This window comes from Amphibalanus amphitrite, unplaced genomic scaffold (assembly GCF_019059575.1).
Source record: "Amphibalanus amphitrite isolate SeventyFive unplaced genomic scaffold, NRLGWU_Aamphi_draft 001247F_arrow, whole genome shotgun sequence".
Taxonomy (NCBI): domain Eukaryota; kingdom Metazoa; phylum Arthropoda; class Thecostraca; order Balanomorpha; family Balanidae; genus Amphibalanus; species Amphibalanus amphitrite.
The window spans coordinates 67,353-94,633 of NW_024882740.1; the positions used below are offsets into that span (position 1 = coordinate 67,353).

A 27,281-nucleotide genomic window follows, 5' to 3' on the forward strand; every position below is an offset into this window, starting at 1 on the left:
CAGGGCCCCATACGGCCTTGGGGGCCCATCGGTTGTTTGGGGGGGGGGGCCAAATGATATGATGGCCCCCCCTGATTTGCCTTTGGGGGGGGCATGGCCCTGATGCCCCCCCCCCTGCGACCGCCACTGTTCGGCTGAGAGGCGACCCATTGCTGCACCGCTCATTTGAGCACGGACCCACTGCTGCACATTTCCTCCAAGCCCTGCACCCGGCATCGACGTCTGATGACGTAAGCGGGATGACGTGTCCTAGGACCGCGCAAAGGGCTGCCGCGCAGTACGTTGCCGCGGTGCTCCCGACCGGACGGCCTTCATTCGAGCTGGTTAACGTGAATTCGAGCGGAGCAGCGTGATTGGATCGTTCGGTTGGTGGCCGCAAAAGGTCGTGGTATACCGACACAGATCCTTTTATAATATGTTTCCTAAATGATATCGTATCTTCTTCACCGCTAGGCAAATATCTTGGGGTATCTAATATCTTGACTAGCTCCATGAGGGGATAAATGGCTAGGAGATCGTATGCGAAACTTAAATGGGTCCGGCGAGGGTTAAGTCATCGAAAGCACGCCCTTTTTCCCGAGATAAGTGCGGGTTCTATTTGTGGCAATAACATTTTAAAATGGTTTGGGTAAATTCAAATACAGTGATTCGTTTCTAATGATCAGAAGGCTTACATTTCGTCCCCGGATCAGCTTGTACTTCTTGTAGCCGAGGTAGTTGACCTGGTTCTTCCGCTCCAGGAAGTAGAAATACACCCAGTTGTGGAAGCCGCTCACTTGCCTGAAAATGTACAAACTGATTAACGGCAAGCAGTGCTTACATAGCCGGAAGCGTAAACACATTGCCAATGAGCGCTGTATGGAAGGCGATGTTCAGGAGCCTCGATCGGGCTGGCGAAGGGCATTCGGCTCAATTTAATTTGATGCGGTATTAGGTATTGTGTGTCATTGTGTGTGGACATTTGACAGGATATTCGATGTGTTCTGCGTCACGGTGTGGCTTGTCGGCTCTCCACCATGTGAACGTAGCCACAAATGATGAGCACGGCTATGTAGCATATGAACGAGAGAAAACACAAAAATAATTTTAGTGTCCTGAGATCAGCGGTCAGGTCAACGAACCCGCGCTGGGTTTTTAGCTTTTCGCAAATAACTTTCAGAAAAATGATCCGACAGTCGCACCACCACATTTGTAGTGTCGAGATCCCTCAAATGACATACATTTTGTTGGGAAAAGTTTAAGTTTATGTCGACCTTATGTGGCCTTGAATAACCTATTTGGATGACATTGTTGTATGATAGGTCTTTTTTTATTCATTCGTAGCCGCCGATCACGAAGTTGACATCTATTTTGCTCAAAACGCCCATTTGGAGTCTCAGGATAGCAAAAATGGTTGCATTACATAGCAACATTATTACGAGCGAGCGAGCGCAGCGAGCGAAGCGAAGTCTTTTCAATATAACGGAAAAATCTCAGTATGAGCGGACCGGCCCGGCCCGGCCTGTAAAGGCCGCCGTCCACTGTGCGGAACGCGTGCGGTCCGTACGGAATTTAACACAGAACCCTATGGGCGCATCCGGTCCGTACGGAAATCGTGTGCGCTCCGTCCGGACTCCGGACGGACCGCATCCGAACGGCAATCAGCTGTTGATTTTCCGTCAGCTCTCCGCATGCGTTTCGGATGCGGTTGCTACGGAGACGGAAGAGTGATGTCCGACGCGTTGAACTTTTCTGCGGAAAACGCATCCGGAACGTCCGGAATAGACGTGGTTTGGGGCCGTATCGGAGGCAAACATTGTGAATTGTACGAAGAATTGGAACTCGATCATCATGAAGTAAGTAAAAATTATTTCCTTAGAATGGCAAGAGTATTCGCTGCTGATTACTTGCAATATTTTATTTGGTAATAAGTGATAGGAAACATTTATTAGCTCTCCGCATCCGGACCGCATCCGGACCGCATCCGGACCGGATGCGGCCAGCGTGCGGCGACATTCCGGACGGACTCCGGACGGAATTCCGTCGCAGTGGACGGCGGCCTTTACGCTTTTGAGAAGCTTACGTGTATATCTCAGCAACCGCTGGACCGATTGGCCTGCAGTCTTTTTTGCTGGGTAGCCCCATCCCTTCTACCCCGTAATTGACTACTTTTGATACATCTCGGTGACCGTCGTGGCACGTGCCACGTGAAAAGTCAAGGGTGTTCAAGCAGTTTTGCAAAAGTAATGATTTTGAGAGGCCCATATCTCAGTAGCGACTTGAGCGATTGTCTTGCGGTAATTTTTATAGGCTAGCTGCATCCCTTCTACCAAAGGTCGGATTGACTCTTGATCTATGTGAGTGACCCCCACTGCACGTGCAAAATACAAAAAGAAGAGGTGCCAAATTTGTTCCCATTTCAGTAACTCGGTAATTACTGGGGCGATTTCGCTGAACCTTGGCATACGGGTAGGCACCCACCAAGCGATGCATTCACATGTGTTGTGGTTAGGGTGCTACTGCACGTGCGCACGTGCAGGGGGCGTTTCCAGATCTCGAGAACAGCTGGGCCGATTGCGCTCAAATTTGGTACACGGTTGGAGACCGGTTAGTAGGGTGCCGTGCAAAAGTCATTTTGGACCCCGTTTGCACGTGCGCACGTGCAGAATGCCGCTTCCAGATCTCAGGAACGGCCAGGCCGATTACGTTCAAATTTGGCACACCGCTAGCGACCGGTTAGAAGGGTGCTTTGCACAATCCCGTTGGAAGTACCCTCTCGCCCTTCCGCACGTGCAAGGCTCACTATCTCGCTCGCTCGTTCTTCGCCCAAAAGGCGTTTTACTGGTAAAGTATAATGATTGAGTTGGATCTGTGAAACATTCAAGGACGCTTCTGCATGACATTGACCCTAGGATAGCCTTGCATCGTTAGGTAGGAGGACCACATATGGGGGCCTAGCAAGATTGAAAATATTTCAAAGCATTTCGAAGACATGAGATACACGAAAAAATCCAAAAATTGAGGTCAATTTCGAGTACAACTTTGATCTTGACATTGAACTTTGCTCACATCGTCGGATTCCTCGGAGACGGATTTTCTTTTTCCCGAACAATTTGACCGATGCTATGCATCCTGCCATCCTCTTGGAACACATAGTTTGAGGTCACTACACATGTGTTGGTTTTGTGCTTGGCCTTGACCTTTATATTTGACCTGAGGTAAGAAATTTAGATGCTTTAGAATCGTCTCGTGTAGACGTTTTGTTCGGTAGGTACCGCTTTTGTTCCCATAGCTTATATTTATTTACGGATTTGGACGGGAGATCGAGCACGCCCCCCTCCCCTCCAGGTTGCAGTGGTTTGAATAACCCCGGGTCCGGCCGAGCTAATACTCCGGAACGAATCTTAGTACTCATGTAGCAGCACGTGCTCACCTGTTCTTCACCTCCCCGAGAAGCACGTGCTCAAACCCGGACGAAGTCAGCTTGCCACGACGACGGCCGTAGAAATCGAACCAGAGCGCTTTCATCGTCCGCTTGAAGGAGTTCACGCTGCTTGGCACGTAACCTATGGGCAAACGGTGAGCCGTCTCATAGATGTGTGGCTGTAAACTAATATCCCGGATAACTGCTGCGACGTGCTTAAATCTCTTTGAGTATGTCATATCCATGGCAAAGGATTTCAACAAACGACACCGTACGGGCAAGCTTAAAAAAGTGAATACAGAAAGGCTTTATTTACTAAAAACACAAGGAGTTCAGGGATTTTAGCACAACTTATGGCTCAGGCTGTTAATCATCACTCGTTAACAAGCGTGCTTGTTTCAGCGTCTTTGTCTGAGTAGCTGACGGGCGTGGATGCTCGTCATCGCACGGAAAATGTTTACACAACGACCCTCACAAGGCGCGGGCTAAACCAAACACTGGCCAGAGGCCGCCCAGCCGGCCCAGATCCGCGGCTGCACCCACCAATTGGGTGTGTGCTAGAACGTCAGCTCGTTGGGTGGATAAGGACATCGCCCATCATTTAATAAATGTAGCTGCACTTAGCGCAGAGTGATGTCATGTCTCAGCTTCTTTCTGCTAACTTTGCCGACCTTGAAAGATTTACGATACGCAGCATAAATATACCTACTACGTGCAACTATGTAAAATTTGTGCATGCCTCTATGCGCTTAGTCATGCAATAGGTATCTTACAAAAAAAATGTTTTCTTACCTTTCCTGGAGAGGAACTGCTTGACCTTGTTGATGGCGGGCGTCTCTGTGATCTTGTTGATGAAGTGGACCTGTTCGCTGTGCTCCTCGGGTGTGTGCCTCTCGTTGGTGTTGACGTCACGCTCATAGTTGTTGTAGAAGTTGACCAGGGCCGTATAGGTGGGGGCACTTAGGTAGCGGGTGGCGTTGAAGGGCTCCAGCAGGCTGCGAGAGACGAAACATTTGCAATGGTGAAGGAAGTAGGGAGACAATTTATGCCTTCACCATACCAGACACAAATACTCAATTACGAGACGTGACCGAGGACTGAACATTTTTTTCTTTACCTCAGACGCCAATTTATTTTCTATGGAATCGGTCACTGCAAACCCGGCAGAGTCGCTGGCTGTCGACTCACGGTGCTTGGGCGTAGTCGGTGGACTTTCCGTAGGGCACGCGGCCGCCGGTGTTCACATCCAGGTGGTCGTACACATTGTTGGTGTCGGAATCAAACAGCTGTGCGCTCAGCTCCAGAATCTCGCGGTCGGAGATCGGGGAGCGAGACCCGGTGCACACGGCTGGCGACAGGTCATAGAGGTCACGGTTGGTAAAAGATGGTCACAGACCAACAGGAGATTCACTTTTACGGGCTACCGGTGATATAAAGTTAAACTAAGTTACTACATAGGCATTAGGCTGAGATTGCCTGATCGTCACGGTCACAGTCGTAGGCTATTTGATAGGAACCGACGATATAATGCGCTCCTCGAAGTATAAATACGAGGTCCGGCATCGTTCTTACTTCTTTCCACGGAACTTCAAGACCATATTGTACTGAATATGATATCATTGTGTGAGCGGAGATGTTGACGTTGGACACCTATTTGTTATTCTTCTGAAAGCTCCTAGAGGTCGGTTATTTGCTTTCTCCGTTAACGCAAACAAAGAACGTTCGTCTCCAGTGAAAATCGAATGGAGGAGATAACCAGAAGTCGAAGGAGATTGGCTTGACTCGTGGCGTGGCTCGTGCTACCTCATCTATTCAAGATGTATTGTTTATCATCTGATGTCGTTATCAGAAGAACGGTAGTGTAGTCGATTCCATGATGTCTTAGGACAAACAAATTATATTGCAGCAGGGCGGTGAGCGCATTAGATACATGCACCATTTATTATTGCTAGGTTCTGTGTCAATCGACAACACTTCGCCGAAGACAATTCCGAAAAACTGTAACTATGTAGTTTGACCGTTATTTCCAGCGAATATGGACCTATATGGCAGGCAGCACATCATCAAAATGTCTCGCGCTGACGTCACTCAGTTCTCACTTTTTTGTGGCGTCCGCTGCTGTCAAACCGGGCACTCAAGGGCGGAGTGATGACGTCAGCATCACGTCATTTCAACTTCCTGCCTTGTAAACACGGTGATTCAGACTCTCCATACATTTGCCCGGTCACTGATAGACGTCGCTTGCTTGTGTGTGCGTGAATTGTGATGTGTTTTCTGTTCGCTGTTGTTCCGCCATTCAGCCCAAGATATTACAAGGGGTTGAACACATGCACGCCACATTTACAAGCTGGAGTAATGGATGGATCAGTTGACCCTCAGTTGACATTTACGTTCTATCATACCACTGATATAATGTTGAAATAAAGTATGATTTCAGGTATTTGAACGTTGCGTTGAGCATTGTTATAAAACGATGAACGATGATTATTAGAGCGATGGGTACCTACCACTGAGGAAGGGCCGCGCCCGAATATATATCATGGTTTATTTTTATATTTCTGATAGAAATGAGCAACAGGTTATTCTTCATCGTTCTAATAATGAAATAAAGCAGACCAAAAACCCACCTGCAGCCGTCAGGCAGACGAGGGCGACGGTGGCGACCCTCATCTTGCTTTTCTGGTCGTGTCCAATTCAGCTGTGGGCAAAATACAATCGAAATATAAGCAAGCGAACCGGGAAAACACCAATGAGCGCCGAATGAATTGCTGCATCGCATTGCATATGCAACACAAACGATTTTGCCATTCCGACGATAGGTCGTGACTCTAGTTAGGTACTGTATTTGACCTGACCTAGACAGGGCAATACTATACTGGACCGATTCTAAACGAAACGCATACCAGCCAAGGAATCGACGCTGCTGGACATTCCACGCCGTTGTAGCAAAAACTACAAAAGCGACAAACTGTCTTACACACCCAAACACCAAACCCATCATTTGGGTATTTTACATAATATGTGATAACCAGTTGACCTAAAGCCTTGATGGCTGGTTAAAAACTTACCTGTGTCTTGCATCACCTAAAGCCGTGTTTTACAACTACGCCAGGGTTTCCGAAAAAGCGAGGTAGGTATTCCAAACCCTCTGCAGGGGGCAAATACGCACAAAAAAGTAGATCAAACAAGTTTACTATCCAGCGCCATGAGACCATAACGCTATCGATATTTACCGAGGTTTATTGTCATTTCACACTTACTGTTAGCCCAGAGCTATTACATCTGCCGATTGATTCACTGATAAACGTATGACATCATGCCAGATAACGATAAGCGTGCTGCCGCATGCCAGGTGCCGTATAACAGTTCACCGATTCGTTGGTGTTCGGGGTGTGATTCAAGAAAAATGGAATGGGTGGATGTTTGTTGATAGCATAAAGCATACCCAATGACTTTGGCTGCCACTAGCCATTCAATGGTTATTTCATGCTTGGAATTATGGTTTGGAATTATCGCCACATAATCTCGCTTTCGGTAAGAACGTTTGCATTACCTACATGGGAATACCTACATTTCAGCAAAAAAGATAACATTTCATCTATCAATAATCTGCTTTGCTTGACATTCATGTTCTTTCAAACATTGATCAAGTAACTGCCATGAATGCGAATAGCTATGACCTTGACCTTTTATGACCTCGAAGTTGGCGTGATTTGGACACATACCATAAGGTAAGTGACAAACATCTTGTAAAGTATTTCCACGATTCAAGTAAAAATTTTTGAACTCGAAGTTGGGGTGATTTGGACACACACCATAATCCTCGTGAGTCGTGACAAACATCATTAACATGTTTTCTCGTTTCAAATCACAAAACAAATTAAAAACGCGCGAACATAAGGTCGATTCGCCATTCTGGTCCGATGTGGTTTTGAAGCGCTTACAGATCAAATGTCGTTCGGAACAGGGTTAGAAAGCTTTTATAGTGAGTGTGTGTAAAACTAATTTACATGAATATACTACCTCTATGAATGCTTAAGGATTAATCCACAGCTGCCTCTGGTACGCATAGGTAAGAGGCACGAGGCTCTACATATATGCACCTCTGACAAGGGATCACTATACGTATCAGTCCACCAATCACCACATCACAAAACTACAAACGAACTATAATGGCACCACCGCTCCCACCTCTCACCAGCTGCCGCTCCGCTCCTCTGCCCACCCGGCACCACTGGTGCTCCGGCACTGAGTGGCCGGCCCGCCGCACCGCACCGCCCACGGATCCGCAGCGTCGCGTGCGGCGTCCCGTTTATCGAATCTGCGCGCTACTGCCGCCGCGGGAAGCCCGCGTACAAACCCGCAGCGATCGGCGATTGTCACTCGATAATCGGGACGGGATGGCGTTCATGAACCGTGACCGTGTCCTTGGCTCGAGACGGGACTGGAACTTCAGACTGCGGCCCTGGTGGTGCAGGGTACTTCCGCAGAGCTGTCGGCTGGTCAAACGTTTGATGCCGGCGATGCTAATGCATACGAGTCAGGTTTACCGATAGATATGTAGGTACTCGTTTTGTTTTAGGACTGTACAAAGAAAGTGATACATGTATGCCGTGGCATACCGACATAGTTTTTTTTTGTATGTACGCATACATCATGATTATAGATCATGCCAGAGTATAAATGCATGCTGTGCGTTGTGCTGGTGGAGTATCATCATTTTATAGCATAGTTTTACATCGTAAGCTTATGCGAGAAACAAACAACGATCGCACCGACCATCCGACGCCACGAACCCGATCTGAATAAGTTAGGAGTCCGAGCTGAACAGAAATATGAGGAAATAAAATGGACTTCCGACCTGCAAAATGGACAAGCCGGGAGCCGGGACTAAAGGTTGCCTCTGCCGATTAGATGCCGTGGACCACGCGCAACAGTCATCATAATGATAAAACAGGGGATTTTATTCTACCATTTAACACCGAAAAAATGGAGCTGCGGCACCAAATGGGTCTCGAAGGCACACACAGAAAAATATTAACACTGTTAGCGGTGTAATTGCACAGTACATATCTGAGCACTTGAGGAAAGTTAATTTAGTCCCTTCCCCGCTTAAATTACTCGCGCTTCTAAATGAACACCAGGAAGAAGGTAATAGAACACTGTTAGGAGGGTTGGGTGTTTTGCTACATGTAGTAAAACACCCAACCCTCCTAACAGTGTTCTATTACCTTCTTCCTGGTGTTCATTTAGAAGCGCGAGTAATTTAAGCGGGGAAGGGACTAAATTAACTTTCCTCAAGTGCTCAGATATGTACTGTGCAATTACACCGCTAACGGTGTTAATATTTTTCTGTGTGCAGCGCAATGAGCCTGGGTTCGTGGTCCCGTGAATGTCGTCAACGCCGACCACGCAATCCCGCTATGATCCCCTCAGCAGCCTCATCGTATTGCATGCCACTGACCAGGGCCTCGGCTAACATGTTAACTACTGGGGCAAATGCCCCAGTAGAGTCGAGGAATGCCCCAGTAGTGGTCAGGCTTTGCCCAACCTCCACAAAATGAGAATATATCAATATTAACCCTCCAGGGCCCGATTTCACCAAGTGAATATATTCCATTACGGCGGCGTACATATTCACTTTTGGCATATTATGACATATTCAGTTTCACCAAACTCCGTACAGGGATACTTATTCAAGACAAAGACAAAGTATGACTGCATAAGTCCGTCGTTTTTTGGCATACTATTACATTTGAGGTACCTCTGGTACGCCGATCTGCTTTTTCAACAGCTGTTTGCCGAGTTTTCTGGCATTGAAAGTAGGGGAAGTTGGGGGAACGCCGAAGACTTTTTTTCTGACGCCCGTAGCACGCAAGGTAGACAACATAAGCTATTCTTGTTGGCGTCATTCGAGAGGCCAGTCTTTTGCCTTTCATACATACCAGGCGCATTTGATGAATTCGCATACCGTTAAGCGCACAAACTAAAAATATCAAAGAAGTGACTTTTTCGGCGTTGCCCCGGACTGCGGGGAAAGCCGAAAATGGGAGAAATGATCTACGGGGAATGCCGACATTGATGTTTTGCCATTTTATCTCAAACTTTATCCAGAATTGATCAAAGCTCACACGTGTTTTAAGAGCTTGAGGACGCGGTGCACACTGGAAGTTATAATTGTGTGATATAGTAAGAACATGCCAGGTAAATCATTCCTTATAGGTAACAGGCCGTTGTGTCGGTTGAAAGTGTAATTTGTGTGACTAAAAATACGCGTTGCTATTCTACAGCAGTAAAGTCCACGTAGCGTGCTTTTAACACGTGCGTAATCGCACGTTTTCGGCATTACCCCAGCCTGCCATACTTTCATTTGCAGGCCCATAACTTTTCAACGTGCTGTATAAATTTCAAATAGGCAGCACACTTATGCAAAGACATGCTAAAGATTACTTGACCGAATTGGCCAGACAAACGGTAGCATAATGAGTAAGAAATGCAGCTTCAAAGGCGCATGTAGTACAAGGGAAACGTACCTTGAAAACGCTCTTGGCGCCCTCACAGTCGAAGTATTCCGAATGACGACTCGTAACAAACATGCGATAATTGTAGTCACTTAAGCTTCAGAGCATCACTGACAGGTGGCATCCATGTCTTACGGTTTTCGAAATATCTCGAATTTCGGCTTTGCCCCAACTCCGGCATTGCCCCAACTTCCCCTATGCTACTTTTTGTGGCATACTTTGAGAAACAGTTTGGCATACATCAATTTTTTTGTATGATAATGTTACAAATTTAATGACTTCGTCGATGCAACGTATGATAAAAACATGCCACAGGCTACGCAAAAAGTTTTTGATGTCATATGGTTATTTCTTGCTGGATATATAGGGTATCGTGTGTCAGGGCTTATATTGAAATTAAACCCCAGAACAGCTATTTTTATAAGGCTTATCTCATCGTGGCATCACTGCGATTAAAATCACCCCATCATGCAGAAACACAACAGGGAATTCCTTTTTTCATTCGCATTCCCGATTACATTGAGTTTTCCACTTTAAAAAAACGACAGTTCACATTGTATTTTGATAACACAAAAGGCCAAAAGCGTTTCAAATCTTTCTCACCGTGATTATTACACCGTGTTCTTTATACAGCGTTTTACCGAAGAGAAAGTAAATAACTGGCGAGGGCGAGAGGAAGGACTGAAGTCCAGTCCAGCAACGCCTTGATTGACATGCCCAGCATGTTGCATCACAAGTCACAACGCATTCGTTTACATTCGTTTTCATCGCCCACTTTTGCTATTTCTTTGCAGTACCCATATGCTGTCCAATGTCCATATTTTTTTGTGTTGTGGCCAAATGATTCAATTTATCACCGGCTTCCCGCTTCCGTTCAGGTTCAGTCTGCCGAATGATTCCGAAATATTCTCCATATTTGAAGTCGTCGGTAGACCCTTCGATTATTTAACAACTTGATTCAAGTAATATTTCAGATAACTTGTCGGCTAGTCGGCCGTGCTCCTTGCTATCGTCAGTGATCGGTAGTTAGATATAAGATAGGTGCCTCAAGTAATGCTATTTATTGTTCGACTTTATTTATATTTGCTTTGAACCACTCCAGAATTGCGTAGAAGATGTGAACAAATATTGAAGCAATATCTAATGAGAAGTAACATGGAAGAAAAAAATTAATATCAATTCAAAATCCAATAAAACCCACACACGCCAGTAACGTCAACTGTGCTCCGCGGCTTGCTGCCGATTGTTTACATTTTTGGCTTTGGAATGTCATGCTCCCAGCAAAAATCAAGAGCATTATTAGCAACATTAGTTTAGGTACTTCCTCTTGTACGACAAGAAAAGATATATGCATGCGCGCCGGTGGCTCTCAAAGTACGTAAAGCGGGCGTATTGAATATATTCCTGTGGCGAAACCGAATAGTATTATCGTCGTACTTTGTCGGTGTACTTTTCCAAAGTACACCAAGAATATATTCACTTGGTGAAATCGGGCCCAGGCGGTGGGGGGGGGGGTCATTTTTTGCCCCCCTTTAGTTTTTTCAATATATCTCGAGAACCGCTGCGCCGATCGTCACCGAACTTTCAGTACCCTCCCGGGAGCAGCTAGCGCACTTGGTGACCAAAAATTTTTCCAAAGGCTATGATAGGTTGGCCGCTAATGACGTCAGAGTGACGTCATTTTTGCCATTTTCGACCGAAAAAAGGTTTCGCGGGAAGAGCTGTCAGGCCTACAGCTTTAGAGATACAGAAAAATATTTCAGACATAAAAGGTGTGGAATTAAAAGGGCTACAAAACTGTTATTTCGGTTTTTCGAATTTTGTGGATTTTGACCCCCCAAAAATATATTTTTTGAATATAATAGCCAAAAAATCCAAAAAGTTTTTTGAATTTCGAAAAAAACGGAAAACTTGTCATGGTCCCTACCGCCTTCTATCTACATACCAAATTTGAGATCGATACCTCTTTTTGGCCAAGTTATAGCGAAAATACTGTTCAAAATTGATGACGTCAAATTTTCAAACTCAATTTTTTCGCAATTCTAGACCTCGTAGCGCAAAACAAAGACCACCATTAGACTCCCCGTGCCGAGTTGCATCGAATCGATACCCATTTTATGCAAAAATATCAACTTTGAAATTTGACATTTTTTGACCTGACCTTGACCTGACCTCCACCAGAAAGTGACCTAAACCGTACCTGATTGTCTTAGAAACAACACCATTGAGTTGGAAATGAAAAACTGGCCATAAAACATGCATCACATAACCTTAGTAAAGTTGGGCTCATGTGGTGACCCTTGGTGACCTTTGGTGACCTGACCTGTGACCTGACCTGGTATGACCAGTGACCTCTAATAGCAACATATGTACTAGACAACTGACGCCTTATCGCTGATTTTCGACAAAATGCGTTTTACTCGGTGTTTAGCGCTTTCCCTAGAAGCCCCGTGAACGGTGAAACATTTTATCTTTGACCTGACCTGTGACGTCATCGGTGACCCCGAGGTCAATGAAATTTGATTTTCCTCGACAAATTTGACAGGGCTATCGAACGCCGTTTGAATTTTCCGGATCCGTCCAGTAGTTTCGGAGATTCGGGGGGGGGGGGCAAAAAAATGGCCCCCCCACCGCGCGGAAGGTGGCTGGGAGGCCCACCGCCTGCCGGGTTAACGTACATTCTTTCATTCGGGAGCGGTTGAAGACGTTTGTGGCAAGAAATCAGGGGCGGCGGAAGAGGAGTGCGCGGTGTGCACTTGCAGCTGCATCCTCAATTTCCATCCAAAAGGCAAAAACATAGACGTGCATTGGCAAACATATCTTTTTGCACCCCATAATCCATCTTCCATCTTCATTCGAAAGAGCGTCAAAAATAATGACGAAATTACTTCGGCCACTTTTTTGGTCAGGTCAAAGGTCAGGACGGTCATGGTGAAGGCCAAATTTCGCCGATTTTCAGGCCGAATATGGACAGTTTACAGGATGCCGACGCATAACTCGGGAACCAATTAGAGCTACAGCACCGCGGAAAAGCGCATTTGATAGCCATATTAGCATGCTTTCTGGTTATTTCTCTTAGATTTGACCTAACGTCAACGGTTTTGCCTGCAAGGGGCAAAAACTACCAAAATAGACGTTTTTTTCGGGAACAGTTTTTCTGCAATAACTTTTTACTCATGACCGGAAATTGTCATGTTGCATATCAGTGGATCTGCATCGTCGAGACAAACACAACTAAGGCATTTTCATTGCTCTAGCATGCCTCTTTCAAAAGTTATTCGCGAAAAACTGTTAGATACCATTCGTGAACTGAGATGACCTCAGGGGCATAAAGAAGGGTCACGGATGCTACTTTCATGTTCAGGGTGTCAAAGTCACGTACGGCCCTCCAGAAAAAGAGTGGTTGGTTAGCCTGTGTGCTTTTGGTGTAATAACTTTGAATGACAGAGACACTCCTGTAAAATGACTCAATAGAAATGAGAAGAGGGTTCTTGCACACTCTTCGGCAATGGTTTTCAACAGCCATTAGACGTATTCATCAATGCAGATACTCAAGATAGGTTATTGTGATGTTGGCAACCAACCACTAGGTACCTGGAGGGCCGTACAGTGTTTTATAGTGTTTAAAATAACTTTCGTCCAAAAGAGGTGGTTTTGAATTTTCTCCCATGGACTTATAAAAGAGGTCGCAAAATTGAGCTGACCTTAGGTCACCGATATGAAAATTCCGAGATATAAATTTTGTACATGCTGTTGCTCTTATCATTCGCTGAAAGTTTCAAAGTGATCGGTCACTCGGTGTAGCTACGGCATACATTGAAACATTTTATGAGGTGAGGTCACTTGAATTGACCTGGTGACCTGATCTTGAATGACCTTGGTCTGACATTTTTACAACACGTGTAGAATTGATGGATGATGGAGCGCAGCCGTTTTTTAGATATCCGCAAAAAAAAAAACGCAGGAAAACCGCAGGTGTTCAAATACCCCCCCCCCCCCCCCCAGCAGGGCGCCAACACGCTTCGCCGATTTGCCCCAGTAGTCAAAATTCCTTAGCCGAGGCCCTGCCACTGACTGTTGCCAGACTCAATCTGGCACAGAAGAAACATGTTTCCACTGGTCGCATGAATGTGTGCAATGTGCATGAACATACCCTTGTCTATGAAATATAATGGCCAATAGTTACACAGCAAAAGTGATAATTATAATCGAACTTGGGCTACGGTTGGGTTAAGCCCAACTGAAACACCTTCACTTGGAGCAATACAGGGTGGACCAAAAAGGATGGAAACATTTTGAACTCGCATTATGTGTTATTGCATGCAGGTGACTGAAAATGATACCAAACGACATGTTTTTAATATCAAACGACATGTTATCAAACGACATGATATCATGTTATCAAACGACATAATATCACACGACATGTTGTACATGTTTTTGCACTTCCATTTGAACGGTTCTTGGTTTCAACATCTTTCGATAACACTATTACTCTGCCGAGACAAAAATATATTGATGTTCGCTCTGCGCGTTCCCATAAAATAAACATAAACATCTGTTCTGTAGCAACACGTGTTGTTTGGGTTGCATCGATGACCTGACACTGATACCGAGACACAAGGGCGGTTCTCCGCAGTATATCCCCGAAACTCTGTGATAGGGGAAGCCGGGGGAAGCCCGGGCGCGGGGGAAGCCCGGCCACCCCGTTTCCGGCTAAATTATTCACAATAAAATGCTCAACTGTTTGTCCTTTCAGCGTGGCAGCTAAGGTAACGCCAGCAAAAAAGTTAAGGCTAACAAAAATTGCATATTGTTAAAGTTATAGCGCAAAAATGATATTTTAAGGGTTTTTAGCTAAAAAGTTAGATATGTTGCACTGTTAATGTTATACCATACAGTACTAATATTTATACGAATGTTATGTAAGGACCGTTTAAGTGTTTGTAGTGAGGGGTGACGAGGCAGGCTGGCTTAAGTATGACATTTTTTTTCGAACATCGCAGTTCTAAAATAAAAATTAGCACATTGGGGTAACCCCGGGCGAGTGGCCATGCTTTCCCCCAACCGAGAGCAATGCCACTAAACCACTGTTTTCCATGAGATAATAGGTACTGAGCAGGTTTGGTTTACACCTAGATCAAAGATAAATTTCGAAAATAAACATGTTATCATAGACAAAGCCAGTCATGTCACTTAAGGTCAACTAGGGTCAAACTACGTTTTTGCAAATAACGCGACAGACAATGAAGCTAGAGCTTCAAAAATGGTGTCGTTGTGTTCTTCTTCATCAGCGGAGTCGAATGATATGCAATATGATGCATTAACCCTCGCCCGTAAACGGCGATCTGCCACCTTCGCCCATGCAGGGGGGGGGGGGGTTGGTGCGACCCCCCATTGGCGTTTGAAAACGGAGCGTCGTAGAGCTTAGCGGAAAAGACCAACGGATTGCTCTCGCCGAGATCTCGCGATTGGTGGTATATTTTTTGGTCCTAGGTCAATATTTGACCTACTTTTGACCGGTCAAAGGTCAAATTTTCGGAAAAATAGACTTTTTTCAACTTTCCGCGGCGATTGCGGCAAAACGGTGGAAGATATCGACTTGAAACCTTCACTATCGTGTTCCTTGATCAATTCTCTATCGTTTGGTATGTATTTCGTTTCCCTAGCTCTAAAAATGGCGCGTTGGGAGCGCCGGAAGTCGGCAAGGTCACAGTCGGCGGCAGAAATTCGAAAAATCAAAATTTAAATTTTTGAAATCTGATTGTATTGTTGGATTTGGGAGGTACATTTGCTCCCTATAGAAGCTAATATTGCTGCATATTCCCATTGAGGTGACAAGAATTAGCAAAATAGTGGTTCGGGCGCTTTTCAAAAATAGTACCGGACGCTGTTCCTCTTGTGACGTCATAGCTCCGTGACCTGACCTGACCCGGTCAAGTTTCTTATACCATATGATAGCCAATACTTGCCCCAACATGCATGGGAAGTTTCATCACGATCCATCAACCGATGTCCGTACCACCGGCAGGAAACCTCGGGCGTTGGCACTCAGTTTGTGAAAATCCGGCCGGAGGCTGTTCCCTTTGTGACGTCATAACTCCGTGACCTGACATGACCCGGTCAAATTTTTGTTTAGCAAAAGATGCGCAAGGTTTGCCCCATAAGGTACCCGAAATTTGGCGGCGCTGCGCGCCGCCGTTTTTGCACTATTTCCGAAAAGCCTCAGGGGGGGGGGGGGCTTTTGCACCAACCCCCCGAAAAAGAAATTTTACGGAATTTTGAAATACACATTTTTTGTCAATTTTGCATCACGATTTTCATCGACCTGTACTGTATATGTGGTAGACGCTAGCTAAAATACCAGTAGTGACATAAACTCTAAGATGTCCAGAGCTTATCAGTACCTTAATATTTCACTTTCCGTTAATATTTGGAAGACACATAATGGTTTCATCAACTCGTTGTAAAGCGCTGGGGAGGTGGCCGGCGTTACCCCTATGCCGGGCTTACCCCAGAAAAATCAACACTTTTTTAAAACTCGATTTTCTCAACCTTATACTTATTCCACGAAACCGAATTTTTGGGAAAACACGGCCAATGAACTTAGCTAGCTAACAGGATATCAACATTTTATACAGCACATAAGGTATGTAATAAAAATGAAAAAGAGCTTACTATGCCGGGCTTCCCCCGGTTTCCCCTACACTCAGCCTCTGTGTACCGCTCGGCTGCTTCATATCTCGTGTAAACACCGCCGTATGTCGCTGGCATCTGGTGCGGTTGCGGGGAACTGCGGGGAAACCATCGATCGTTCCCCGCGGCCCCGTATCTCTCTGTCAATCACTCGGGTCTGGCCCTGGGGCCCGTCTCCGGTGGCATTGGGCTGACAGAGACATGATGACAGCTAATGCGATGTTGGAGAGTAATGAATGTGACAGTGTGTCAGTGTCAGGTGACTGCGTGCTCAGATTCGCCGTGTCGATCGCAGGTATGTATCACTCAGTACCTGTTTTGAACCATCTGTGCTACGTTATACGTAGCTGAACGTCCGTGTTTTGCTGCGCTCCGATTGACTATTGATAGTCATTCTTCAATATCGGTGGAGACTGCAGCTTACCGTCATGAGCTTTACAGACAATGCCTGTTCGCTGAGGTACTCTGCGCCGTCCCCTGGCCCTTCTTTTCTCACCTACAAACAGATCGTGTCCGTGATCTTAACCCGCGACCGCCTGGAGGGGGTCGGATCCGACCCCCCCTCCGTTTTTCTTGAATAACTCATGAACCTCTTTCGCTATCTACTTGAAACTTGGCATACCTTCTTCCCCATCAATTTGACGTCTCCTGTGCAATTTTTAAGAAAAAAGATTCAATTTTTTTAGATATATCGATTTTAGTGATGTAACTACACGGCATTTTTAGTCAAAAAGTGGTAAATGTTTAAAAAATCGGCAAAAATCAGGCTTTAAAGCAAATTGCAAATTAAGGACATGAAAAGACGCAGCTCAACAAGTTCTTTAAAATGGCTATCTCGGATTTTCCATAAAATGCGTTTTTCACCCCTAAAAATTCAAAAAAACTATATTTTTTTGGAAAACAGCTAATAAAATCCAAAATTTTGGGAATTTCCAAAAAACCGGAATATATGTTGTAGAGCTCTATTAGAACATTAGATTCCCCAAATTTCAACTTTCTATCTTGATTTTTGACCCCCAAATTGTAAAAAATAGCTCCAACATGCATAGGGCATGGTGACGTCATAAGCATTTTCGCGAATTAGAGGCACTTCTGAACATTGCATGTGAAAACAAATGGCACTACTAGATTCCTGGGACAAAGCTCGTCTAGAAAAGTGCATTTTTATGTCAAAAATAAAAAGTTGAAAAATTGACTTTTTTTCTTAGCCCTCGTTTAGTTATGTATGGTATAAACGATTTTTTATGCTTTCAAGTTTCAATGCACACTTATCACCAGCACAGTGACTTGGGGTCACATATAACCATTACCATCGGATTCGGCGTGAAAAATAAGCCATAAAACATGTGTCGCACGCCCATGTAGCAGAAAGTGAAAACCGTGACCTTTCGTGACCTGACCTGACCTTGACCCGTACTTAGTATGACCCCTATACGCACATGGTACCTTCACTAGGCCTTTGAGATCATTTTTGGTGAGTTTCGAGCAGCAGCTATCGATTCCGCTGTCCGTAGGCCTAATCATGCAAATCCTGGGGATGACATCAGTCCGTTTGCATTCCAGTAAGAATCCTATGCATTTGCATAGGATTCTCATATCATGCAAAACCCCTGAATTTGACCTTTGACCTGACCTTGACCCGAAAGTTGACCTCAATCTTAAAATCTTGAGAGTGCTTTGGGAAGGTCTCGTAGAGACCTTTCGAACGCCGCCTCGCGGGGCTCGATACGACCATTGGTTCTCGAGATAACAGGGGGGGGGGTCGGATCCGACCCCCCCCCCCAGGCTGTCGTGGGTACGGAAATAGCCCAGGCGGTGCCGGGTTAACCCGCGCCGAGCCGGTACACCAGTAGCGGCGGAACACCTTCAATTAAGGGGTGGCACTGCCGACTTTTGGTCCCATTCTTCCATGCAACGCCCATAGGGCTAATGTTAAAATGCCAAAATCAAAGGGGGGCACGGTGCCCTGGTGCCCTCCCCGTTCCGCCGCCTATGCGGTGCACTTCACCAACCGCGCCGGGCCGGAGGTGTCTGACCCCCCTCCCCCCGTTTTGTCTATTTCAACATTTTTCAAAACACCCAACGCTCAACTCGGGAACCAATAGAGCTACAGCGCTGCGGAAAAGCACATTCGATAGCCCTTTCACAGACCTTTCTGGATATTGTCCTCAGATTTGACCTCACGTCAGTGGTTAAGCCTCTAGACTCTAAGAGGGCAAAAACTCCAAAAATGGCCGTTTTCATGAAAAACATTTTTTGCAATAACTTTTGACTCCAGAAAGTAACGACATTTATCATGCAAGTACCTATCATGTTACTATTGTCAAGACACGTCGATTTTTTCACGTTGCGTAGAATTTTCAAAAGTTGACCTCAGGTCAAGGACATGACCTGACCGGAAAAGGTCATACTGCATATCAGTCGATCCGTAGGATCGTGGAGCTGAACACAACTGAGGTGTTTTCGTCGCTCTAGCATGTACCTATCTGTCAAAACTTCAAAAGTTATTGTCAAAGAAATGCTAGGGACCTCTCATGACCTGATATGACTTCAGCTCAGGGACATAAGGAGAGGTCGCAGGTGCCATTTTTCGGTTTAGCTTGCCAAGTTTACCTGTAACCTAATGTTTGAGAGTCCGGCCAAAAAGTCCGGCTGTCACAACATTCACTGCAAAGCAGGGGGGCCATGTATTAGCATGCAGGAGACGTGCATAGCATGCGCCGACACAAACAACACAGATGGACACATCACAATACTGTTATCTACTCTTATCAATCGCTGAAAGTTTCAAGGCGATCGTTCAGTTGGTGTGTCTATGACGCTGGTTTTATTTGCAGCTGTCAATAATTTTTAGCTGCATTTTAGACCTGTCTTTCGACTTGTTTACAACCACACGTATTTGAAACTCTCGCGCCAGTCTTGTCGACAGTTGTGAATAACGTATCGGTATATACTGCCTTGAACGTATCAGAGTTAGCAGGGGGATGTCGTCCCGGTTCTTCCCATGTATTATTCGCCAATCAGCTTAACACTACCGGTGACGTCACTGGAGGACCGCCAATCGGGGCCGGCGCGGCCGGCCGGCCGGCCGGGCCCGTAGAAGGCCAAACGCAGACGTTTTCAGAAAAGCGTAAGCCGTATAGATACAGTCGTGGGTGAATTTTTGCTGTGATTCGGCTCCCCAAGAGTGCGTCAGGGTACCAGGACCCGGACAAAGGTCATGGTGAACCGGCATCTGATAAAATCCGCTCACCACTTAGCAGCCGACTTCGACCCTTCACCCTCGTAAAACACAAAAGCTTGCCGTTCATCAATCCACCTGCATCTCTGCATTTGCTTACTACCTATATCGACTAGTTACTGCAGCCGTTTTGGAGCGGCTCACGGCCGATAACACACCGGGCGTGCGCTAGCCGTCGGTGCTAAGCGCTAACCATGCTCTCAGATGCATTGGTGCAGGGTCCCCAGAGGTGCCACTGCGGGCCCTCAGAGGCGCCGGTGAGGGTCCTCACAGTTGCCGTTGTGGGCCCTCAGAGACACTGCAGTGTGGGGTTGTCACAGTCGGGTGTGGGACCCTTAGAGCTGCTGGCTCGAGCCTCGAACCCTTTACAGGCCGACAGGGGCTCTCAAGAGGTCTGCGGTGCCTTCGGGAGCCCTGTGGAGTCCTTACCTTAGAGACCAGCAAGATACATTCAAACGCCAGTGGGGCCCTCAGAGTCGTCGGTGTGGGGCCTTCAAAAGTCACCGGTGAGTGGCCGTCCGATGCGCAGGTCCCGTCTGAGGCCGTCAGAGGCTCCGGCGTTGAGCCCCCAGAGCCGCCGATATGAAGCACTGGTTTCGGGAACTCATTGAAGGGTCAGAGGTGGCAGTGTGGGGCCCTCAGCTAGGCACCGGTGTGAGGCCTTCACAGTCGCCGGTGAGGGCCCTCGCAGGCGCCGTTGTGGGGGCCTTCAACCATTGGTTTAGGGGGTCATCGCAGGCGTTTGTGGAACCCTTAGAGCTGCTGGTCCCTGATAGGCCGGTAAGGGCCCTCAGAGGCCGGCAAGTAGCCCTCAGAGGTCGCCAATAGGCCCTGAGAAGCCGGCAAGCAGTGGCGGATCTACGTTGGGGCAAAATGGGCAATTGCCCCCCCTAAACGGAAAACCTCTGGGCAAACATATCTTTTTGCCCCCCTAAAAAACTACAACTTGCAGGGCATATTTTAACATACTGACTGCGTCCCATTTTGGGACGCAGCCCCCTGCCTTTGGGACATAGCCCTTGCGAAATTTGGACCACTGCGTCCCACACTGAAATGCCACGGTTTCAGCCGAAAAGTGCGAGCAAAAATAAGTAACATGCCTCGGTCTTTTACTGTGTAAAAGATGTTGGCTTTCCGATTGCTTTGTGCCCTGGGCTATGTAGTATGTACCTAAGCACATACATGCCCTCTCCAGTCCTTGTGCCCTGCCCTACCCTTGGTCATACACCTTATTATGTTCTTCCCTACTATACCCCTAGGATATGTGCCCTGCCCAGTGCCCTGTCCTTAGGTCTTGTACCTTGCCCTGCCCTTTCTTCAGTCCCTGTGCCCTGCTCTGCATTCAGGCCCTGTGCCCCGCTCTGCCCTGCCCTCAAACACGATACTTTATATATTCTGCCTGGAAATTTGATGCGCTGCCTTCCCGTCTTTTGGCCCCGTGCCCTGCCCTACCCTAGTTTGGGGCCCTTGCCCTTCTCTGCCCTCAAGCCTTGTAACACGTCCTGCCATCAGACCCCGTGCCGCTGCCTTGTCTTCAGGCCTTCCCATGTCCTCATGCCCCGGCCCCGCGCCCATCCTCGAGCCTAATGCCTTGCCCTGCCTCAGGCCCTGTCCTGTCATGTTCTGCTTCCAGGCCTCATGTGCATTGCCCTACCCTTAGACCCTGTGCCCTATTCTGCCATTAAGCCTTATGCGTTGTATCGCCCTCAGGCCCGGGCCCTGCCTCGCCCTAAGTTGCTGTGCTCTGCCCTGTCGTCAGGCCTTGTGCCGTCCCATGCCATCAGACCCAGTGTCCTACTCTGCCCTCAAGCCCTGTATTCTGCATTGCCCTAAGGTCTCGTGTCCCATGCCCGCTCTCAGGCGCTGTGCCCTGCCCTGTCATCAGGCCCTGTGGTGTCTCCCGCCCTCAGGTCCCGTGCCGTTTCCCGTCCTCATGCCCCGTGCCCTTACCTGTCCTCAGAACCCGTGCTTTGTTCTGCCTTCATGCCCTGAGCCTTGCCCTGCCCTCAGGCCCCATACCCTGGCCCTGTTTCACCGGTGATAGCAGCACGCTGCTATTACACGTGTCAAATTGGGTTTCCATGGAGACATCAACAGGCCCATTGCTCAAACACTACCACAAGTATGACGTCAGCTCGCGGAATTCGATAGCAGCATCCGTGAAACACCGCCCACGTCTTGTCATACCCTCGGGGCCCGAAGGTATGACAAGACGTGGGCGGTGTTTCGGGCCTGGTGCCATACCTGTGTCTTATGTCTTGCTCTACCTTTAGGTACTATTTCTTGCCCTGCTCTAAGATCCTGCGTGTTGCCCTGCCATCATGTGTGTTGATCATCAGGTTTTCTAAGGCCCTGTGTCTTGCACTACTCTCCGGCCTTGTGTAATGATAGCCTCAGACCCGCGCCTTGCCTTGCCCTCGGACCCTGCATCCTACCCAGCCCTCAAGTATCCGTCTTATCTTAGCTTCATGGCCCGTGCCTGTCCTGTCCTTAGGGCTCAGACTCTGTGTCCTGCCCTTCCCTAAAGTCCTGTTTAGAGATATCAAGTTGGAGCCCGCAGGCCCGGAGCCTGGCCCAAAATCTGGCCCTACAGGGCTTTTGCATGCACAGTGGATTGTATCATTGTTTTGAGGTACCTCATCGAAACGCATCGACTGGTATGCGACATGATCTATCTTGGTCACGAAATGACCTTAAAGGTAGACTGCCACCTTTTTTCCACAAAACGGTTTTCACTAGAGCTGAGCCACCTATGTCCCAGACTGAAGTCGGTTTTCCGAAATTCGAACCCGTTTGCGAGAAATCGGAGACCAAAGTTCAGTTTGATGCCATTTTTTTAGTCCAAGAAAACCGACATCTCTACTGTTTATCGATAACTTTGAAACATGAATTTTCTTATCTTTTGGTAAATATATGTCAAATCTTTGATTGTTTCGAGATCAGAGAAGAATTTTGGAGTGTCAAAATAAAAGTTAAACTTATATATTCAGTAGTTCATTTTTTCCAAAAAAGTGTGGGAAATGGGGTTTAACATGGGCCAGACCCATTCCAAATGAGCCATGATTTTTAAATGTTTTACGAACTTATATGCAAAATAAATTAAACATGGCCAATTTCTTATGAAATCATATATTAGTAAATTATAAAATACCTTACTTTTTCAAATAAAATGTAATAATCTTATGACCTTGAAGTCTAGTGATGTGTAAACATTGTCGTTAGACATTAACCGATTGATAATTGTATGATAATCGACAATTTTTTTCGCGATTCACGTGATGATACTTTGTCAGGTGAATTCTAAAATTTTGTTTTGTCCAGGGAATAAATCATAGGCCGATCTGAGAAAACTTTTTGAAGGTGGCAGTCTTCCTTTAATGTGAGGTCAAGTTCTGACCTTGACATTTCGAGGTAAAAATGAGAGAAGAACGATCGTGCAAACGAAAATTCTCTACCTTTTTTTAGTTTAAAAGCTTTTCATGAAACCTATATTGACAAAAATTGTAATTTTACCCGTTTTTGGCTATGGAGCCTTAACCGTTGATCTGAACTCAATTCTGACGAAATATTGACGAAAGAGCTGTTCAAGATACATATATCAATTGCTTTTCTTCTATCGATTGCGTCCTCCTAGCTATCATAGTTTTTGAGATACCGGCACGTTTTCCGAAAAAAAAATATCGCATCATTGCGAAGTTTGACATTTGATGGCATACGGTCAGATCAGAGCCGTCATGGCCGTCTGGCCATATAGGAGGATATAGAGGGGGCCACGGGGCCATGCTCCCCCCCCCCCCCCCCAAAGCGCCCGGAAATGGCAGAAAATCGACACATTTCTGGGCATAATAATTAAACAAAGGAACTTCCATTGGGAAAAGTTTGGGTTATATTACATGATAGGCAGTAAGGAAGCGAAATCCGAAGCATCCAAAGCATCCGTTCATCCAAAGCATTAATCTATGATGGATTTTTTTATGTAGCTTTAAAATCCGATGATTTCTTGTCACAACTTAGGTGGGTACTGTTTGACCTTACGTCATCTAATTATTTCAAACACATAGTATCTTCAATGCAAATTGGCAATGTTTCACACGTCAACCTCTATTTTGAGCCGATTGATAAGGGTGAAAAACGCATGAAGAGACGTATGTATCACATTTTAATCATGTGCATATTCATTTTTATTCTCTAAGCATAGGTACAATTTGATGCGTCAAGGGAGGTCAAACACGCCCAACGCCGTTCAGGAAAACGAGTGACTAGCAACAATGCAAATGTCATTAAATCGCCGGTCCGCCCTTTGAATGCGGATAAAGAACGCACTACGACTGGGCGAATTTCGAGACTGACCAAAAGCAATCACAGCCCGCTCCCAATATCCCGCTTGCAGTGCCCCTCCACCAGCACAGTACACATGTATCTGTACATTATCTCACTTGCATTATATACTATTTCGCTTGCAATGTGCCCTTTCCGATCAAAGCGTTTGCCCTATGCCACCTTTGGGACGCAGTGAAAAATCCTTAAAATATGCCCTGACAACTTGAATACTAAAACCATGGTGTTTGAAAAGAAAATGTGAAATAAATGGAGGACTAGAAGGTTGTCATTCGTGATATAAAGTTGTGAGCTGATAAAAAGTCCTCCGCCCCATGAATGTCAGTCCATCATCCATCAGCAGTGCTACTACTGCTACTGCTACCAAAAAAAGTAACGCGATTTATTGAAACCTTGAACCAAGTAAACAAACCGTCAACAGCAGACCGCCAGACGCCAGTGGGGTCAGGGGTCACCACACTGGTGAGCGGTTGGACAGTGGTGGGTTTGCATGGGTATATAAGAAGTGTTTGCACTTGTAGCATAGCCCGCGCCTCACTGGGGGAGGGGGGGGGGGGGCTATTTAAAGCCTCCTCTCGTTTTTTCTACGATATCTTCGAAACCACTGGATGCATCAACACAAAAATTTCAGTACCCTTGACTGCATCAATTTGACGCCTTGTGTTCAAATAAAAACTTCGCAGCTACAATAGATCGGCCGAATAAGACGTCAGAATGGCGTCATGCTCGACCGATTCTGATGTAAAACATTGAACTACGACTACCGCTTTCAAAAGATCAGTTTTAACCCTCACCCGCACATGGAGCCGGGGGGGGGGGGGGGGTTGCCACCCCCATCCCCCAGGTAGTTTTTTCTGCTCTTCACTGAACATTTTTAGATCTAGAAGCTTGATTTTTCGTATAGCTGCTCATCTATCCTTTCTTTATGTCCACTGAAAATTTCAAGTTTTGTGGTTTTTGGTTTCGGAGATATGACCTTGTTTTTCAGGTCATGTCATGACCCAAATGACCAATTTGTTGTAACGTGAGTTCTTTATTCACAACCAAAGCCGCATGGCGTTAAACTTCCCAGAGCGCCAAACACCGATCGCTCCTGCAGCAACCGCACTCCGCGCGGGCCGGCGGCCGACTCTCCCGAACCCCGCGCGCGCCGGCGCCGCCAGTGGCGTCGCCAGGCCCCCGGGCAGGGGGAGCAAGTGGCGTCGCCAGGCCCCCGGGCAGGGGGGAGCAGCTCGCGACACCACACCCTGCCGCCCTTAAAACGGAACACACTCACTTTAAGCTGCCGCCCTTACAACGGAACACATTTTAAACCGGAACGTGGAAACAAACACATTTTAAACCTCAACGTGGAAACAAACACATTTTAAACCTCGGCGATCAGTCGCCTCGGGCACCTCCGGCGCCAAACACATTTTAAACCTCGGCGATCAGTCGCCTCGGGCACCTCCGGCGCCGAGCGGAACGGCGTTGCGAGGGGCCCTCAGTGTCCCCGCCGCCCCTTCCGCCGCCGTCACCGACATCACCGCCACCGCCGGTGTGACTGTAGCCGCTGAGGTCACCGGTATCACCGCCGCCGCCGAGGTCACCGGCACTACTGCCGCCGCCGGGGTCACCGGCACGGCCGTCGCCGCCGGGGTCACCGGCACGGCCGTCGCCGCCGGGGTCACCGGCATCACCACCGCCGCCGCGGTCACAGTGTCAGAAAAGTGGTTTGGGGATCTAAGTTCGCAGACTAAAATTTTGAAAAGGTCGCAGAACAAAGTTGGAACTCAACTATGGTTCCAAATTTTTAATGCAGCTACCGCATTATATCAGTTTCTTTTTAGCATAATGGGCAGACATTGTTGAAATGCAGCATATATCAAAGTGAAACACTTGTACATGACCAACAAGCAATGGTAATCATTAAGCAGGCATCTCACGAGATGCCAGATCTGTCTACAATAGCAAGGTAGGTTGTAGGTTTGTGGATGTAAGGAACCCTAAATCCTAGGCAGTGTCGCATCCTGGCATCCTAGGCAGGCAGTGTTTGTAGGTTGTAAGTTTGTAGATTGTAGGTTTGTAGGTTGTAGGTTGTAGGTATTAGGCTTGTAGGTTGTAGGTTAGTAGGCAAGGTTAGATCAGGTTAGATTATGTTTCAAATCTGGCATCTCGTGAGACGCCTGCTTAATGAATACCCATGCAATCTCGTATCTACTTAGTAAGCAGGTAGGCTACATTGCCATTGCTCAAGTATAATGATGCATACCTATATAAATATTAATACTCACATTTGCCTAATTTAAACAAGGGAAATCCAAGAACATATCATAACTAAATGCAAGAAAACAATCTGAACCCACCAGAAGGCTACTAGTGTGAAAGCAGCTACCCTTGAATATCAGTTTCTTAGCCTAGGTAGAAGTGAAGGTATAATCAAGAAGGAGAGAAGTTAAGACAAAACACATGGTTTATGTTAAGTATTACCATTACCTGAGCTTGTTACAAAAATTGACATGAACAATCCCACCTCAGATTCCTTGAACGAAGATGGTCGAAGTCGAATGAGTCTCAGACTCAGTATCTCAGCCTTTAAACAAAAATCGTATTGTTGAGTATGAAAAAACGAGAAAAATTGCACATGAACATTTAACTCTTAAATTACCCCACGAAATTATACTTCTTTACAATAACTCACGCAAATCTCGAGACTAACCCCCTAACCCGGCGCGTTCGCGTAAAAGCAAGCGTAAAAGCGCGCGAGACAGCGTTGCCTAGTCTGAGAATATATTTATTTTTTAAAAATGTATTTGTTGCTGGTTAAGTTCATTGCCGAATGACAAAAACGATTTTGATGTTCAATTTATTTTAATACAAAATTTAATGAATAATATGCAGCACAAAATAATGCCTTCGGTCGATTTATTACAAGTTAAGATATCTTACTGCCATGAGTTCGAGTAAAATAACAAAAAATCAATTTTTGTGTAATTCAGATGGGAAAAAGGCATCAAAAAGACAATAACTGTTTATTTTGTTCATTTTAATATTATTCACAAAGAATTTGCCATAAATTCGTCCAAGCCCTCTTATGCCGGCA

General features: G+C 46.4%; 1 protein-coding gene across 3 annotated transcripts in view; it reads right to left on the minus strand.

Annotated features, from left to right (window-relative positions):
* LOC122371475 (poly(U)-specific endoribonuclease-C-like) overlaps nt 1–26,933 on the minus strand; it is a 31,756-nt gene extending 4,823 nt beyond the window's left edge. The window contains exons 1-7 of one of the 3 annotated variants that reach the window (XM_043347827.1): nt 26,898–26,933; nt 26,712–26,771; nt 6,031–6,101; nt 4,592–4,751; nt 4,196–4,398; nt 3,413–3,545; nt 675–780 (exon numbers count right to left, since the gene is read on the minus strand). In XM_043347827.1, the coding sequence (XP_043203762.1) occupies nt 675–780; nt 3,413–3,545; nt 4,196–4,398; nt 4,592–4,751; nt 6,031–6,073 (645 nt within the window). In that variant the 5' untranslated portion in view covers nt 6,074–6,101; nt 26,712–26,771; nt 26,898–26,933. Of the gene's footprint in view, nt 1–674; nt 781–3,412; nt 3,546–4,195; nt 4,399–4,591; nt 4,752–6,030; nt 6,102–7,594; nt 7,792–26,711; nt 26,772–26,897 lie in introns of those variants that run through there. The other 2 variants (XM_043347828.1, XM_043347826.1) reach the window with 2 other exon arrangements.
* Between the last annotated feature and the right edge of the window lie 348 nt (nt 26,934–27,281).